Source organism: Larus michahellis, chromosome Z (genome assembly GCF_964199755.1).
Source record: "Larus michahellis chromosome Z, bLarMic1.1, whole genome shotgun sequence".
Lineage (NCBI taxonomy): Eukaryota > Metazoa > Chordata > Aves > Charadriiformes > Laridae > Larus > Larus michahellis.
In genome coordinates this window covers 58,821,309-58,837,852 of record NC_133930.1, presented here as the reverse complement: position 1 = coordinate 58,837,852, position 16,544 = coordinate 58,821,309, and the positions used below count along the sequence as shown (strand labels likewise).

The 16,544-nt window shown below is 37.1% G+C and overlaps 1 protein-coding gene across 1 annotated transcript in view; it reads right to left on the bottom strand.

Annotated features, from left to right (window-relative positions):
* The window catches only part of ADAMTS19 (ADAM metallopeptidase with thrombospondin type 1 motif 19), a 147,399-nt gene that overhangs the window by 45,869 nt on the left and 84,986 nt on the right, over nt 1–16,544 (bottom strand). The window contains exons 9-13 of the mRNA XM_074569395.1: nt 14,828–14,968; nt 13,408–13,558; nt 5,807–5,908; nt 2,285–2,415; nt 495–664 (exon numbers count right to left, since the gene is read on the bottom strand). Of these exons, the coding sequence (XP_074425496.1) occupies nt 495–664; nt 2,285–2,415; nt 5,807–5,908; nt 13,408–13,558; nt 14,828–14,968 (695 nt within the window). The remainder of the gene's footprint in view (nt 1–494; nt 665–2,284; nt 2,416–5,806; nt 5,909–13,407; nt 13,559–14,827; nt 14,969–16,544) is intronic.

The following is a 16,544-nucleotide window of genomic DNA, read 5'->3' as shown; positions in this document are numbered from 1 at the left end:
ACATGAATTTCTGCCAAAATCAAACACTGGTATGCAAAATACTCCAGTGTTAAGCTAAAAGTGCTCTCTCCTTCCTCAAAAACAGAAGCTCACAATATCGCATCGTCTTTTTGGCTTTGTAGGTAGAAGTATAACTGATGTACACTTGCTTAATGATGTAGCATTCCTCTAGAAAGCTGTACTTCTGAGTCACCTCGTATTACATTTCTCACTAAATAGGATGAAACTGATATTGAATTTCAGTTCTAATGTAGTCCTTGCATATCAAGAAGGACATATTCAAGAGGAATATAAAACAGAAGATTCCAGAGCGTATGAAAATACTACCAGATCTTGTCTATGAAATAAAAATGACTTACCAAAAATGTTGGGCTTGGGCTTTGTTTGTTTGCTTGCTTTAGATTTTACCATATCCTTCCTAATCAACAACAATACCAAGAAGCTATAAGCCACACGAGCAGAAGATGAGAATGTAGGAAACGGTTTACGCTTACCGTCATCTATGACAGCCTGCCACTGGTGCATGTGCTTTTGATATGAAGACCTGACACTGAAAGCCTGGCACTGCCAGTCCCTGAAGGCAGGCACCCCAGCAGGACAAGAAGGATTTTCACATACTCTGTACTGCATCACGGGACCGTGACACTCTCCTTCAAGGCCTGAACTAGAGAAGATGGCAAAAATGTCATGCTTTATTGTTGGTGATGTTTTGTCAAACTGACAGCACAGTTTATTTATGCTATACACAAATTCAACTTAAACAGCAGATTTTTTGTTGAGACATAACATTAAGAAAGCACCCACAAAAAATCAAAACAAGACAGAAAAACAAGTCTGCCTTCTGTTTGTACTGGTTACATTACATATAAAGAGTCATGGGTACTAAACCATAATTTACACTTGGCCTCAAAGAAGCCCTAAGACTAGTAGGAGCATTCAGCAAGGAGAACCTCAGCTGCAGTTTTGATACAGTTCACGTGATTTTTCTCTAGCTGGACTGAGCCAAAGGTGCCACCGAAAGGAAATAACACCTGCAGATTTGCTACCTCTCCTTTTTTACAAGTGTAGTGTTGTGAAGTTCGGACAATGTGCTTTGTTTCTTTCTGGTTGCTCCAGTTGTGCTTGCAGGTCCTAATGAACAAATGCAAAAGCAGAGTGAACTGCAGAAACTGGAGCTAATTATTTGGAACTTTGCCTGGAAAAATTAATGAATGAAAGCAAAATTAAGACTTCCCTAAATTCTAGAAATAGCTTTTAGGCATACAGCTGGAAGTGGCGTTTAGATGGCAGGAAACATGAAAGCATTCTGCATATCTAAGGCTTCTGTTAAACTACTATGCTTTTGTACAGCCATATCCAATTTTTCTCACATTTCTTTATGCAAGTGTCTCTTCTTTAATCCCTACGTTGTTCCTGTCATCATTTTTTGCCCCCAATCTGTTCTATTGTCTTTCATCTTTCTTCATTTCCCCGTTTTGTTCTATTATTTTCCTAAATCGTGTACTCTACTCTGCCCTGCCCTGCCCTGCCCTGCCCTGCCCTACTCTGGTCTAGCCTAGTCTAGTTTACTCTAGCCTAGTTTAGCTTTCACTACACTTGTTTTCATTCCTCAGTTGTACTTTGTTCCCACTTCTCTGCCTATTTATTCTTTTTCTCTTGGTGTATAAATGACCCATGAAAGAGAGATATGGTACTGAGTAATTAAAAGGAATGCATCATTTAGCTGACCACCGAGATATGGTGAAAGAGACTCCATTCAAGTCAACAGTAAAACTCCTTCTATGGGAGTTTGGCACAAGGTTTTCATTTTCACAAGATACGGAATCTAATGTTGTTTCCAGATATTCTGTCTAAATGTCTGTGAAACTGGTAGAAAGATCTCTTTGTAAAAGTTGCAATTCTGTGGCTCCCCAAATGAGACAGAAGTCAATTTTCTCCAGCAAAAAACTAAAACACTAGTATTACACACTGACGCTCTGCAAGTCAAAAATTACAAATTTAATTTTCTGTTGCTTCTTCAGGTGAAGTTTAAAAAGAAGGTTGTATTCTACCATTAATATTATCTAAGCTTTTGACAGAAGCAGAAAAGAGAAACAGTAGTTTCTCTTTTTTGTACAAAAAACCCCCTAAAATACCTATTCTCCTAAGTGTTTCTCATTGTTCATAAAAAATGAATTGCTTATATTTAGGACAACTATATCTTAATGGGTTTCTGTACTGATAAGATTCAAATTCTGTTTGGAAATTCTGATGAACAGCAATGGAAACCTGAAACGCTACTTACCCAGGGCATCTGCGTTGTCGACTGCTGATTCCAGTGTTGCAAGTGCGGCTACAAGTGCTCCATGCGCTCCACTCCCCCTCCATATGCTCCGCAAAAGAGGTCCGATTGATACACTCTCCAGCCTTACACCACTAGGTGAAAATTCAGCTCTTAGGTAAATCAATCAAGCCATACGCAAAACAATTCACTGCTCCACAAGCACACAGGAAGCACAATATAAACATTTTGTTCAATACATAGTTTTCATATGTCAGACACATTTTTTTCCTATTGTTCCCCATAGCTTTTTTTCCTGTCCTAGTAAATACAACAGCCAGAGACTTTTCTCTGGCTCAGTGGCCAAGGAGCAGGTGCAACTCTTGTTGACAAGGTTCACCTCAAGTTCATTCCCAATAAAGGATGTCTCCTGGGACAGCCGGCAGGAGATGGTCCCCAGACCATGCTTTCCCCTGCATTTGAGCCTGGGCACTGCCTAGGAAAGCCCTTTCGGGTCCAGCCCAAACCCACTGAAGGGATCATCCTCTAGCGGAACTGTATGGATGACCACAGCACATTGTTCAGGGCAGTTCTTGGGACTTGTCTGGTTCACTGCTACAGTTCCCACGTAACTAGCAGGAACTGCACTGTCACTGATTATCCAGTGTCAATTTCAATGGAAGGATATATTACAAGTAATAGAGAAAATCAGGTTTTATTCAGAACTTGTATTCAAAGAGAGAACGGGAGCCTGAATAAACTACTGTTGAGAAATTCAAGAGAATTTCTGCCATTTGTTTAAATAATAATAATCACCTCAATAATCTTGTATGCATATATCGTTTCTCTGGACTACTGCAATTCCTCACTCAAAAACTGTCCAATCGCTATTGTTATGCTCTGTAACCTATGTCCATATCTGGTATAAATCATAACTCTGCAGTAACTAGTACTTTATCAACTTATACAGGCTGAACATCTGTCCCACGTACCATGGAATTTCAGCAACTGCAAAGCAGTAAGGCTACAAGTAGACAATGAACACTTAACAGAATCACAGAATCACAGAATGGTAGGGTTGGAAGGGACCTCAGGAGATCATCTAGTCCTACCCCCCTGCCAGAGCAGGGTCACCTAGAGCAGGTTGCACAGGAACGCGTCCAGGCAGGTTTTGAATGGCTCCAGAGACGGAGACTCCACCACCTCTCTGGGCAGCCTGTGCCAGTGCTCTGACACACTCAAAGTAAAGAAGTTCCTCCTCATGTTTAGGTGGAACTTCCTATGCTCAAGTTTTTGCTGGTTACTTCTTGTCCTGTCACTGGGCACCACTGAAAAGGGCCTGGCCCCATCCTCCTGACACCCACCCTTTAAGTATTTATTAAGCATTTTTTCCAGACTGAAGAGACCCAAGTCCCTCAGCCTTTCAAATGACTTAATGTCATTAACATCAGTATTTTAACCCATTTCTCTTTGCACTCTGAATTACTGGTGAGTTATTGCTATTAAGGGATAAAGTTCATAAAAAAGTCTCATATTTTGAGCAAAAGAAAACAAGTCGCTAATGCAGTAAATGCTTTTGTCACTTTTAGAATGCCCTTCCATTGCTTGCAGTGTCTGTGCTAAATCCTTGTCTGGTGATCTTAAACTTCACCTGCAGTTTCAAACTGGTCTTCAGTGATTAAACTGACCTTAATTTTCTCTCTTAAATCACAGCATTATAATAATGGAATAATTGTACCACCTTTGAAAAGTCTTCACATAGGATGGTTCCACCATTATATCGGATTTGCAATCAGAAACTAAAAATTTTGTAAATGCTCTTGGATATTTCAGACCAAAAATGCTCATACTTATTTAAAGATGTTCCTTCAGACATAATAGGCAAAATTGATTTTTCTCTAGAGATAGCATCTGCCTTATGTAGAGTCTGAGAGATGCTCATAAATCCTTGCCTTAAAAAACAACCATGTTGGACAGGGTATGCAAATGACATTTCCATCGCTTCCTAAGATTCTAAGAGGAGCACAAGACAACAATACTCCTTCTCTACAATATAAGTAAAATAAAACAAAGCCAGAGATTTGTGTAATCTGAAGCTCATCTTGGACAGATAATAAAGTAAACAAGAAGAATAATCCCCTCTAATCCTCTGAGATGTTTCAGTGATGTCTGCTTAGTTTTTTAGTACTAGGCATAAATAAGGAACCTCTGTAGCCTGGCACAAGGCTCAGCGAGCAGTTCTAACTAGAATCGGTACTTTGTCTTACCCTTACTAATTGTTTAGTCTCTGCTAGCTAAGCTCTACAATAAAAAGAACGGTGTTACCTTCCTCATTGGACTTTCCCAGGACCCATGTCACTACCATATCATAATGCTCCCACAAGTATAAAGTTAGAATGAGTCCTCTGCAATCAGTTGCTATTATCACCTGTTGCCAAGTCACACATTAATATGCAAAATGCACCCTAATTTTTGGTGCCCAGTTCACGATGTCGATGGGTTTACAATGAAAAATCCTGGGTAGTCTTAGTAAGAAGTGCTGCTTTTTTATTCCACACCACAGGCACGCCAGTCTCAACATAAAGAGTGTGACATCGAACAAAACAATGTCCCTGACTGACCAGGCATTGACTTAAGACAGAATATCAACTACACACATTTATCAGAATCAAAAGATCACAGCAAATGTCCTTATTTTAGAGATGCGAAAATGAATAAAGCCTGTTTTTCCATTAGTATGTAAAATGATATTATCTGAACTTTTTATCTTACTCAATTGATTTGTTTACATTTTTAGGGGGATGATGACAGTCCTGGTGAATGCAATATGATTCAAAGCACAAATCACTCCTGTGGGAGACTGCTGTCAGCACGGTATCATGAAAATGCCAAGATATATGCGTGTTCCTGCTCTGTTATCTATTTGAGGTTATTTATCTTCATTTACAGTTATATACAGACATGACAGAGATTATTCAAACAGGAAAGCTCTTGAAGGACGTTTAATGTAAGCCGGACTTCAGGTGACCACTTAATTTCTCTTTGATGGCATGCTTTTAATGACATTTATCACTCTCCTACATGCACTGACACTATAAACATGTCTTTACAAAGCTCATCCTGAAAAGTTTTATCACAAATCTGTGTTGATTCCTTCTATGAGACTATTTCTAAATCACAACTTACAGTTGAGAACTTTGTATCTTTGAAAGCTTATGTTTCTGCTTAGAGTACGCAGTGCAACAGTGGCATTCCATTCATAAATAGGATTCAAAACCAGAACTAATTTGAAATAAAACAGTGTAGGCATTAAAACATGGCTTTGCTAGCTTTTTTTTTAAATTCAGTGTTTTTAGGGAAGTGTACTTTTTATCACCTTTGTATTACATAATATATAACATACAATACATTTAACTATATATGTATGATTTATATGAAAATTGAGGCAAGCAATAGCTTTAAACAAGTGCAAAGACCTATTCAGTTTGTTTCCTTGGCTGTCAGGTGTTCAATATAATTTATATTGCTTTTCCACCAGAAACATACCTTTCCAGTGTCACAGTCTGTTCCATCCATTGGTGGATCCAGTTTAGTTTTGCATTCCTTGTCGCTTTCCACTTTACACCACAACCCAGTGCAAATGACATGCTGAAAACCAAACACATAGGTCAGCACAAAATCTACCTTACGCAAAATTAGTTTCTGCATGCAATCCATGGATGTTGTCATAAAGTTATCAGTTTGATGGTAGTGAACGCTGTTTAACTACAGGTTAAAGATGCACAACACCTAAAGTGGGCAGATTCTGCTTAGACTTTTACTGCTCATGAACGTGTGGAACAAGTCAAGCTGCTGTGCGGATAGAGAGCGGGGAGAACCCTCTCAGCCTAACCAAAGGGGTCACGGTCTTTGCATACGGCAGATCTGACAAAGCACATAGGGACAACTTTGTCCCATGGTGCGAAGCGGCCACCGCACAGATGCACTCCCCCAGAGACGGGAAGAGGTTTGAGCTTTCTGAGAATTATTTTTAAAATTAATCATATTTTTACTCCTTTTATGTAGTGCTTATTCCATTTATGTGAAAGGGAGAGAAATAGCACTGTCACTAGCAAGAAAAACCAAGGTTTTAACATTATTCCATTTCCATATACAGGGACTAATGAGTCTGTGCAGCTACACAGAACTATGTTGACAGGAGTTTTGTAAAAATGTCTTTGTAAGAAACTTTGAGGCTTCTCTAGGACTTCCAAATCCCCCTTGTTCATACCATCTGAATGACTGCTGCTATCATATGCTCTTCCAATGATTCATAACTTCTCAAGAATTCACCCTTTCCTCTAGAAATATCTCAAAAAGCAATCAAACCTGATATCCACAATATCAGGATGAAATATTTTGGCTGAGAAGAAGAAGAGAAGGGAGATGAGAGGATTACTAGTCGGTAGCGAATTTTAGAGATGGAAAGCAAAGCTGCTTATTCTGTCCCTCTTAAGCATCAGAATAAGATTGTTTTACCTTCTTCAAAGGAAAGTAGAGCCTTGAAGTATGCTGCCTCACCTGTCCCCAGATTTCCTTGGCAGCTTTCCCTATCTTCCTCTAAAAAGTCCTCCTCCTCCCATGGTTTCCAGTCATGACTTCATTTTCCTTGCTGTCTTACTCCCCTCCTTACCAGTAAAGTGGGTGGAAGTGAACAGAGCGCATGTGGGGCTCAATTGTGGCCTGAACGTTCTTGCATGTGCAGACGCCAAATAGGTACAGTACCCCCAAAGATGGGAAAGAAGGATCAGAAGAGGGGGGTGGGTTGCAGGGAGGATAACAGATAAAGATCAGCTGTTTTTTTGAAAACAGGTTTGCCAGAAGATGTGTTTTTTCTGACTGAAATGATTTGTTGCATTGGTAAACCCAGTAAGAGTCTCTGTGCCTTTTACACTACGCATGAAAAATGTGTGATAAATCTTATGCTACCTTGAAAAAAGTCTTATGGCACAGGAAACATAATTCAGCAAAAGACTGTGTCTGAACCAAGGAACAGGACAGTTCCAGTGGGAGTCTTACATTTGAAAATGCCTCTAGCTTTCAAAAAAAGTCAAAGGTTGTAGAGGTCTGAAGCATTGCACAGAGACAAGACAGGACGGCAGCAGTCAAACTCACTCCTGATTCATCCTGTAACAGTTTTGTGCTAAAGCTGAACTAACAAGACAAGAGTTAGCCAATGCACACCCTAAAACAGAGCTGCAGAACTCCTATCCTGTTCCCGGGTAATTTTAACAAGCATTTTTCAAGTATCTAACTGTAGTTTCTGTTCTGGTTCAACACAGAATTTATTCATCTGGGTCAGTTTTAGAAAACCACGTAGATGAGACGCAGTATCAGATATTCATGACAAAGTGCTTCCATACGAACTATGACATGATAGACAAAAATTACAGAGTTGTTGGAACAACTCCACAAAAATATGTGCTAATTTAATGTTCCTAATTCAAATAATTTTTTTTCATATCCCTAAATCTTCATTTGTCAATGACTATATTTGAGGAAAAGCTATCCAGGATTTCAAAAAATAAAGTCAAATTTTCCTTTATGCCATCACATTTTAATGTTCTCTTTTTTTTTTTCCTAAACACTTTTATCTTGTGCTTAATTTCACTAGCATATTACTGTGAAATGGCTGAGAACAATCTTACTGTTCCTTATAAATCAGGAAACAATTCTTCTAAACTTAGGAAGACATGAAGTCAGATTGACAAGTATTGGGGTGTCTGAACACACAGATGGACTTGAGCTGTGTAAAGTAAATCAAGTAAATCAAATCAAGACGCTTGACTCACTAATGTGCTTTGTATACATCTGCATATTTCTTCAAATACTTGTATACCACCTCCTTATAAACCATGAACCTAATTTCCCCAGCTAGAAACATCTTTGAGCCTGAAGTGAACTGTACTCTGAAAACACTCACCAAACAGTCACTTCACCATTTTTTAAAACAAGCATTCAATGTTACTATAAGATTCCATCCTAGACTTTGAGATTCCCCAAACCCAAGAAAATGGAGATATGGAATTATCAAAATTGATGGATGACTTTTAAGTGTTTTTCTGGGTTTTCCATTTCAGTCAAATCACAAATAGTTTCTTCAGTTACTCTTCAGATTGTACTTCTGCTGTAGAAGTAGGAGAAATGGATATTACTGTTACCATTTAACTTCTGACATTTGGGGATTTCTGCACAAGGCTGGGGAAAAAACTTTATGCAAAACTGTTTTTTTTTCATTAGCAACCTGCAATGCTGCAGATCAGGACTCCTTTGAAAACTAACAAAAAACTGGAGGCCAGTGTCAATATTACAGTCACTCCAAAATCAGAGCACAAACTTCTAAACCAGAAATTTTCCCCTCTGGGGAGAAATTTTAATTCAGTCAAAATCAGGACAGCTAAGTTAATGTTCACAGAGATTTACTAGTTATCTATAATAAACACAGTTCAACAGCCATTACAGCCAAGGGGAGTAAGAATTTTAACTAGTCAAGGGAAGAAGAGTTATTGGAGATTATAAACTGATCCTAGTGACAACAGACTATTAACAGTCTGTAATATATTTAATTGTGTGTACACTGGAAAACAAAATGTTTCCAAGCACACAAAAAGGATTTTTTTTCTGAAAGAGCTTGTTAATCATGAGTTTTTAACAGCAAAATCCAATGTGAAACTCACAATGTACTGAAGAAATAGCAGAGGTCATTCCATCTTTTTTTTTTTTGGTCTTTTTTTTAATGAAAAGAGTGAGGCAGGTCTGTCTGCATCAGAAAGATGCTTTTCCAATCATATACGCATCTGGAAAGAAGGTCCAATTGAGAGGAAAGACCAGAGACAAAAGGAGCATTTCAGAACTATATTTGTGTAAAGTCAAGATTGTTTAAAGTGTGGTGGTGGAGATGAGGACAGATATTCCACCAGGGCTATAATATTTCCATGACTTACTTTCTTTTCATTGTGATCTGTCCCTGAAATGCCCTAAAAATCACCATGAAATATAACCAGTCTCCTACTTCTTTGCAGAGATCACAGCTGTGTTATGACAAGAATTGTTTTAGTGGAACTGACTAGATAGCATTCACATCCTGGACTTTAATCTTAAAAGCCACCATTTAATAGTTCAACAATTATATTCAATTGTCGAGTTCTAAAATCACATTTAATCATCAAGAACTACTTCTGGGCCATGATCTCACTATCTGTTACGTGAAACAATGTTAGGGTCTAATTGATTCTTGTGTGATACATCATAGGCATAAAAGCAAACTTGGCTCCCTTACAAGATAAGCATGGCGACATGGTATAAATCTTGTACTCTGAGATCCACTCACACTTTTCTCAGGCTCTATAAATTTTGCTTAGGGTATGAGAAAAAAAGTCTTTGAAATAAAGATTAAAAGGCAAAAAATAAAGTCTGGACACCATTCATGAAAGAGGAGTGGGAGGGGCTCACTTTGGAAAATACAGGAGTAGGCCCTCAATGGTCCTTCAGTACTTTGCTTTAGCCATTAAATCATAAAGAGGAATTCCTGATAGCTAGGGAAAATCATTGGCATCTGCAGCGTTTCTCAGAGGCGGCCATGTAATATGACTGCAAATTATGCCAAAGTGCTGCTCAGTAATAACATTTGTAGAAAATTACATCTCAGCAGAAATGCATTTTTGATTGTACTGCTGATAGATTATTTTTAGGTCATTAAGAAAATTATTTTCCATCATTACTCAATTGTTTTCTTAGTCAAATAGCTGATATATTTGAAACATACTTGCTTAATGTAAGAGACTGCATGGAAATCTGGTCATCAAATTATCTTCCAGTCACAAAAAATGTAAGACTCTGACATAGTTCATAATTTATCTTTTACATAGTTACAGTTATGAACTGTTCAGCAAGTAGAATGTATCCAAGAAATCCTGGGCTATAAATTGTTGGATTTACTGAAGTTTAAACGACCCTTCAAGGAGTATGTTTCTCTCTCATTTCCTGGCTTGTGGACAACAACTGTAACCACAGTAAACTGCCAGTTATTGGCAGAGTAGAAGAGAGTATACAGAGATAAAAGAAAGTAGTTTGGATTTCATGGAAAATTCAGTGGTTGCCAATGTATAATAAAATAATTATTTTAATAAATTAATACTGCAACTAATGAAATACTGTATTGAATTTAGAAAATTCTTCTAAATGCTGACTTCTCTAATGGCAGCCACAATAATATGCACAATCAACTCAGTGAACTTTGAATCACCTTCATAATATGTAAAATGCAATTATTTTGTAGGTTAAATTCAACTTATTTGTTATTTCCGTGTAACATCTTCGTATTTCAGAGGGAGATGATAACATTAGCTACTGACTAACAGCACTTTGCAGTTAGACAATGTTGTTGCACAGTCCATGTATGAGAACACATGAAGAATCTCTGGAAAGTTTATATAGCTTGGTTCCAGCCCAATTTAAACTGCAACATCTTTTTTTTTTTTTTTCTTTCTCTTCATACATAGGAGAAACATATGTAGTAGCAGGACAGCTTTCTTATCCTTTGGGCTGTGCTCTATCCATTGCTGCGAGTTTCCTCATCATTGTAGAAATCTTATTTAATTGGACTAGGATACTGTAAACTTCCTTAACAGAAGAGCTAAATTTAAGACAAACAGCAGAGAACAAAAGAAGGCGATCTGAATATAGTGCCTAAGCTTGCTGTAACTAGTTCTTCAGGTCCACACACCGAGGATCAAATTTCTTGGATTTTTCTGTTGTGGGGAAGGTGCGAGTGTAAATTTTGCTTCCAGACAGAAGACAGAGGAAAATCAACAATGTGCTTTACAGAGGTTGGCAGTAGAGATTCTGCCTCAGTGCCCTCAGCAGATTTTCTCAATTCTGTCCTTAGTGTCTTTTATTAATTTTTATGTAATTTCTAGTAGGTCCAAAGCTCTTAAAGATGCATTACAAAAATGTTGTGGTTCAGTATTTGCTTATATGATTTCTGGTTCAGAGGACTTTGGTGCAACTGCAGAAGGTTCTTCCCCTTACTCTCTTCTCAGAAACTGTAACCACGTTCTCTTTTTCTTACTGTCAAAACCATAATGTCATCAAGGAACAGACTTTGTTTATAAAGAAAACCGAAAATAAAATTGCAGCTTGCTGGAAAAAAAGAATAGTTGAAAAAACAACTCGCCTCTTTTATTGTCTTGCATCACTACTAGGTTCTTTCTTCAAAGCAAGCCCAGATTTAAGTTACAACGGTATCTTAATACTAACGTTCAAGGGGGATTTTCCTAAACTAACCATTTTAATAAAAAGTAATGATCCAGTAAGTGGGAAAAAAGGATGATAAGTGATTTAGCTGAAACGTGTCCTCTTACATACAAAATGTCAGAAAAGGAGAAAATGACTGAAGATGATTAGAAACTAGATACCAGCAGCCAGAGCCTAAGTACTCTCTGTGCAAACAGTTGAACACTACCAGGGTAGCATTAACTTAACTTCCTAAAATCTCTAAAATAATAATGAAAGCCAAAGAAACCTTGGGGTCAGGACGCTGAGAGAAGAATATTCACTGCATCCGTGAATGAAACACAACAGGACCACTTGGCTACTGGAATTTAAATGGCTGAAGTAGAACTAAACACAAGGGTATTAAAGAACAGGAAGTACCCAGAGAAATGAAAATCACATAAAGGTATTATGCAGCAGCGAGTCTCCAGGTTTGACTATCACTTCAAATACTTTTGAAATTCTTTTACCTGGTAAAGGACACCTATAAGAAATAATGGGCTAACGATGGATCATTTTCTGTTCAAAATAGGTTTCTAGAGAATGAGAAACCAAAATCACATCTTTTAATTGAAAACAAAGTACTAAAAAACAAGAAACAGATTGCAATTCATGAAAAAGCACTTGGAAGTAATTGAGAACATTTGCAGAATAGCTACATTGAGTTCTACTGATCATCTCTCATAGCGAAAATGTTTTCAGTAAGACACTTAAAATAACCAGCAATCTACAGCTCCTTTTTTTTCAGCTGTGCAACTCTCAGCATGCAGTAGTCATACATGTATTGCAACGCTTCCTTTGAGAATCTTTGGGATAAAGATTACTCTCACTGGAACTCACTAAAGAAAGAGTACTGTGTCCAAGCTGGAAAGATGAAGAGAGCTGAAGAACTAAAGGAGTAAGGAATTATGTTTTCATATTAAATACTCCTATTAAATACTTTCCAGGCTACCTGTCCACTTTGACTCTGACGAAATTTTATTTCACAGTTCCTCTTAGTTCCTGTTCTATCAACCCATTCTCCATGCTCTTTACACATTTTTAATATCATCCACCCTTCTTGTCTTGGTTACCTTCTGAAGGGCATCCAACACGATCAGTACCTGCCCTGTTGACATCAAAGAAGAATGATTTTTCTCTGTTAAAACCATTCTTAAAGTGCTTCTTCGATCAGACACCTACTACTATTAGGCCATAAAACTATGAAGAGCTCTTCAATTTTGTTAATTTGTCTTTTCAAGGTTAATATATAGTGACACTGTTTTGTGCAATGGCACAAAGCACTGTCAGCAAACTCACTGAAGTACTGAACTCCCATTGCCATGGCACTGCACAGGTCTGCCAGGGCTCACAGGGGAGCTGCTGGGACACAGGACATATTCAGCAGTAGAGAAAGCCCAGCTAACAACACTATTCTCCCTCAGAGCTTGCACAGGCACAGCATACTTTACTGAGGGTCAGATACAGAGGTTCAATACCAAAACCATAATGAAACGAAACCTACATGCAAAACCTGATCGTCCCAGCAGAATAAACCGCAAATATTCCGTTCGCTGCAACAAGATGACTTCACACTATGACATTTTCTATTTCTAAAGTATAAGGAATGTATCAGTGCTATGCTATGATAGAACATGATTCAGGGTAGTTGAAGATCCAAAGCAAGTCTTACAAGATAAACAAATTAAAATGTTCATATTAACTTTGGAAAGCGAAACGCAAACTTCTCGTTTCAAAGGTGAATGTTCTCTTTCTCTCAAACACACGCACAAAAATATCTCTCACAGAAAAATCAGTTGGTAGGTATATTTTCTGAAATATACACCCAGCCTTACCTGCATTTCTTGGCAAAAGGAAGCGGTTGGTCCAAAAAGAATTTGACACTGTTCATCTGCAGTGTACGTCATTCCTGGGAGCTTGGAGGGAATAATCACAGAATTGAGGCTCTGAGGATTCGTCTGTAGCAGACAGTTACTGGCCTTTGACCTGGCAACATGCAGAGATTCACATGCTGAGCAATTCTGAAGAGTCTGATTGTCATGCCAACTTAAACACGCATTTGAGATTAGAAAAATGTGGACTCTTCAGATTCTTTTATCTGTCAGACATCTGTCATTCAGAGATCTGTCATTCAGAGAAACGACTCCATTTAAATTAATACGGCTAACTTGGTATTAGCTAATGGTGTGTTCTGATGTTGCACATTTGCAGGAAGACAATATAATTTATCAGCTATAATAGGGATTTCAAAAAAGCACTGGACAACATTTTAGTGTAAAATTTACTTAACTGGTTAAGGTTTGGATACAGATGTGAACAATTATAAAAATGTAGACAATTTATAATGCACACACAGTTGTGTAGCTTCATTTTCACTCCTAGCAGGACCTCAAGTTAGTCACTTCAGATTATATATATACACATGTGTATATATACGTGTGTGTGTGTGTATACACACACATACATTTAAAAATACATACAGATCTGAGCTGGTAGCCAGAAATCTAACTGTTCTCAAAAACTGAAGGAAAAATATTTGAAAATACTTAAACCTGTTACAGAACCAAGTCATGGTTTTGATTTCTGCCTAGATTCAGTACAAACGTGTTAGACTGACACATCTAACTTATAATAACTATTCCAGTGTCATAAAGCAAAACTCTTGAGGACTGTTTTAACTGTTGCAAGTAAATTTTCAACAGATATATTTATAAACTTAATAAAGGAACAGAGATCTAGGGAACAGATCCTACTTAAGAGATACAGAGTGAAACTAAATGTTTTAATTTGGTTTCTAAGTATACTCTTCTCTATTAAATATCTCATAGTAAATTTCTATTTTAAATGTTAATGCAATTATACTGCATGGTTTGATATTGAATGGCACAACATAAATCAGAGAATGTACATGATGTTCACAGGTCATTCACTGTCCAACATCTTCAATACATAGCATATTAATATATTTTAAACAGGTTTACATATATAAAAAAGGTATATTTAAAAATATATAAGTATAATAATATACATTACCACATGAAAATGTAACAATACAAATAATTGCTGAAAACAGATTTTAATCTATCTGTCAAGTATTATATAGTTCATGATAATTCAAATTATTTTGATGGGCTATACAAACACAAGTCTCCCACAGAAGTGGTAAAAATTATTGAAAACTTGTTATTTCAGGATATTTATTGCAACTATTTGTAAATGACATACAGTAAGAGTTCTTTTTCTTGAATGATATACCTGAGAAATCTTTCCAGATCTTCCCTGCTGCACCGAGACCATGAAACATCCCCAAGATTCTGTCCTTTAATCCACTCCCCAGACATGATATGGAGACCATCTGCACAGGATGGGTGGTCATTGTCGTGGTTTATCCCCATGCTGAATTTTGAAGTTATTAAAAATAAACCAAAGCAGAACAAAATAACAAGTTGTTTTCAAAATGTTTATAAGTTAAAACTCTTGCAAAAGGCTATGAAGAATTCATGTGTATTACACATAGGAAATCTCCTTTCATTTTTTCCCATCATACCTTTCATAGAAGTACATGAAACCATGTCTGGAGGACAATTCTATACTGAAAGGAGAAAGTGAAGGCTCATTCATTTGATGAGAAATATTATATTCTAATCATCTGTTCAATATATAGTTTGGGCAACTTTTTGAATGTTCAGAACTGCACACCTACTGCAGATTTAATGAACTGCACTTCTCTCGCTAATGGTGCAATAAAAATACTGGAAATTTACTTTTTGAGATCAGTGAATTGTTTGGTATTTTTGCAGTGATTCTGTTCCATATGGAAGTGGTTTGTTGAAATTTCATATACTAGTAAAATGCTTGCTAGTTTAATATATAACTATGGCATCTAAAAAAACCCGCCTAAATGTTTTTTCCAGTGTTTACTTTTAGAAATAACATTGATGAAGCAATTCAATGGATTTTGATTTTAAACACTCAGCATACACATGCATCCCAGTGATTTCTCACAGAGGGCACTGCAATGAAAAATTCTACTAAAAATCTGCCTGAAGCTGCTGCTTTAACTGAAGTAAAGACTCACTGTCACTCTCATTCACAATAAATAAACAGAGAGGAAGAAGACAGACTTAAAAAAATATCAAGTTTTCAGTATTAGCTAAGTGGATATATGCTTAACTGGTATTAAGAGAAATAAATGAAATAATCTCATCTGTTTTTAAAGATTTGTAAATGAGCATGAGACTACTCTCCAGAGCACTGGATTCAACAGAGTCCTGGAATTTTGCAGCCCTAGTCTGTCCTGCAGAAAAGCAAAACTGTAGAGTGAGTAAAGCTTTGCCGTTTCAAAAAAAATTCCACTAGGCACCATTAAACACAAACATCAGTGTAACCCTTTTTTCCAAACTACTACCACAGAAGTATTTTGTATAGTCTATCAGTACATGAATTTTGAGGAAACATTGTCTCTTAAGGCAAGAAGTGGTAAAAACTGTTGTACTTATAACAACTGTGTATATCAGCAACATTAAGCACTACTAAAAAAAAAATCTAATTCCAACTGCTTTCCAATACTTCATCTGATATACTTTTGTAACACTTGTCCTATTCTGCTTTGACATTCAAATGTAGTTCAAAGTATCTGCACTAATCCAATGGGATTCATTCCTCCATACATTTCCACCTCCAAATTAAATGCGCGTAACAAAATATCCAGCAAGCAGTGAGGACCAGTATTGAAGCCTTTGACTATCAGAATGAATAGCTACTTCAAAAGAGAAGTACAGGTCATTATGTTAACATCAACTAATTAAATCTCAAGACAATATGTGAGGAGCACGCTAAAGTAGCAACAAAGCCTGCTCTTACACATTCTCAGAAAACTTTTCCTCACTACATACTGTTGATCTCTTCTGTAGCATGGTCATGACTGCGTACTTTTATCTGACCTAGTGTCAATTACAAGATCACACAAAAG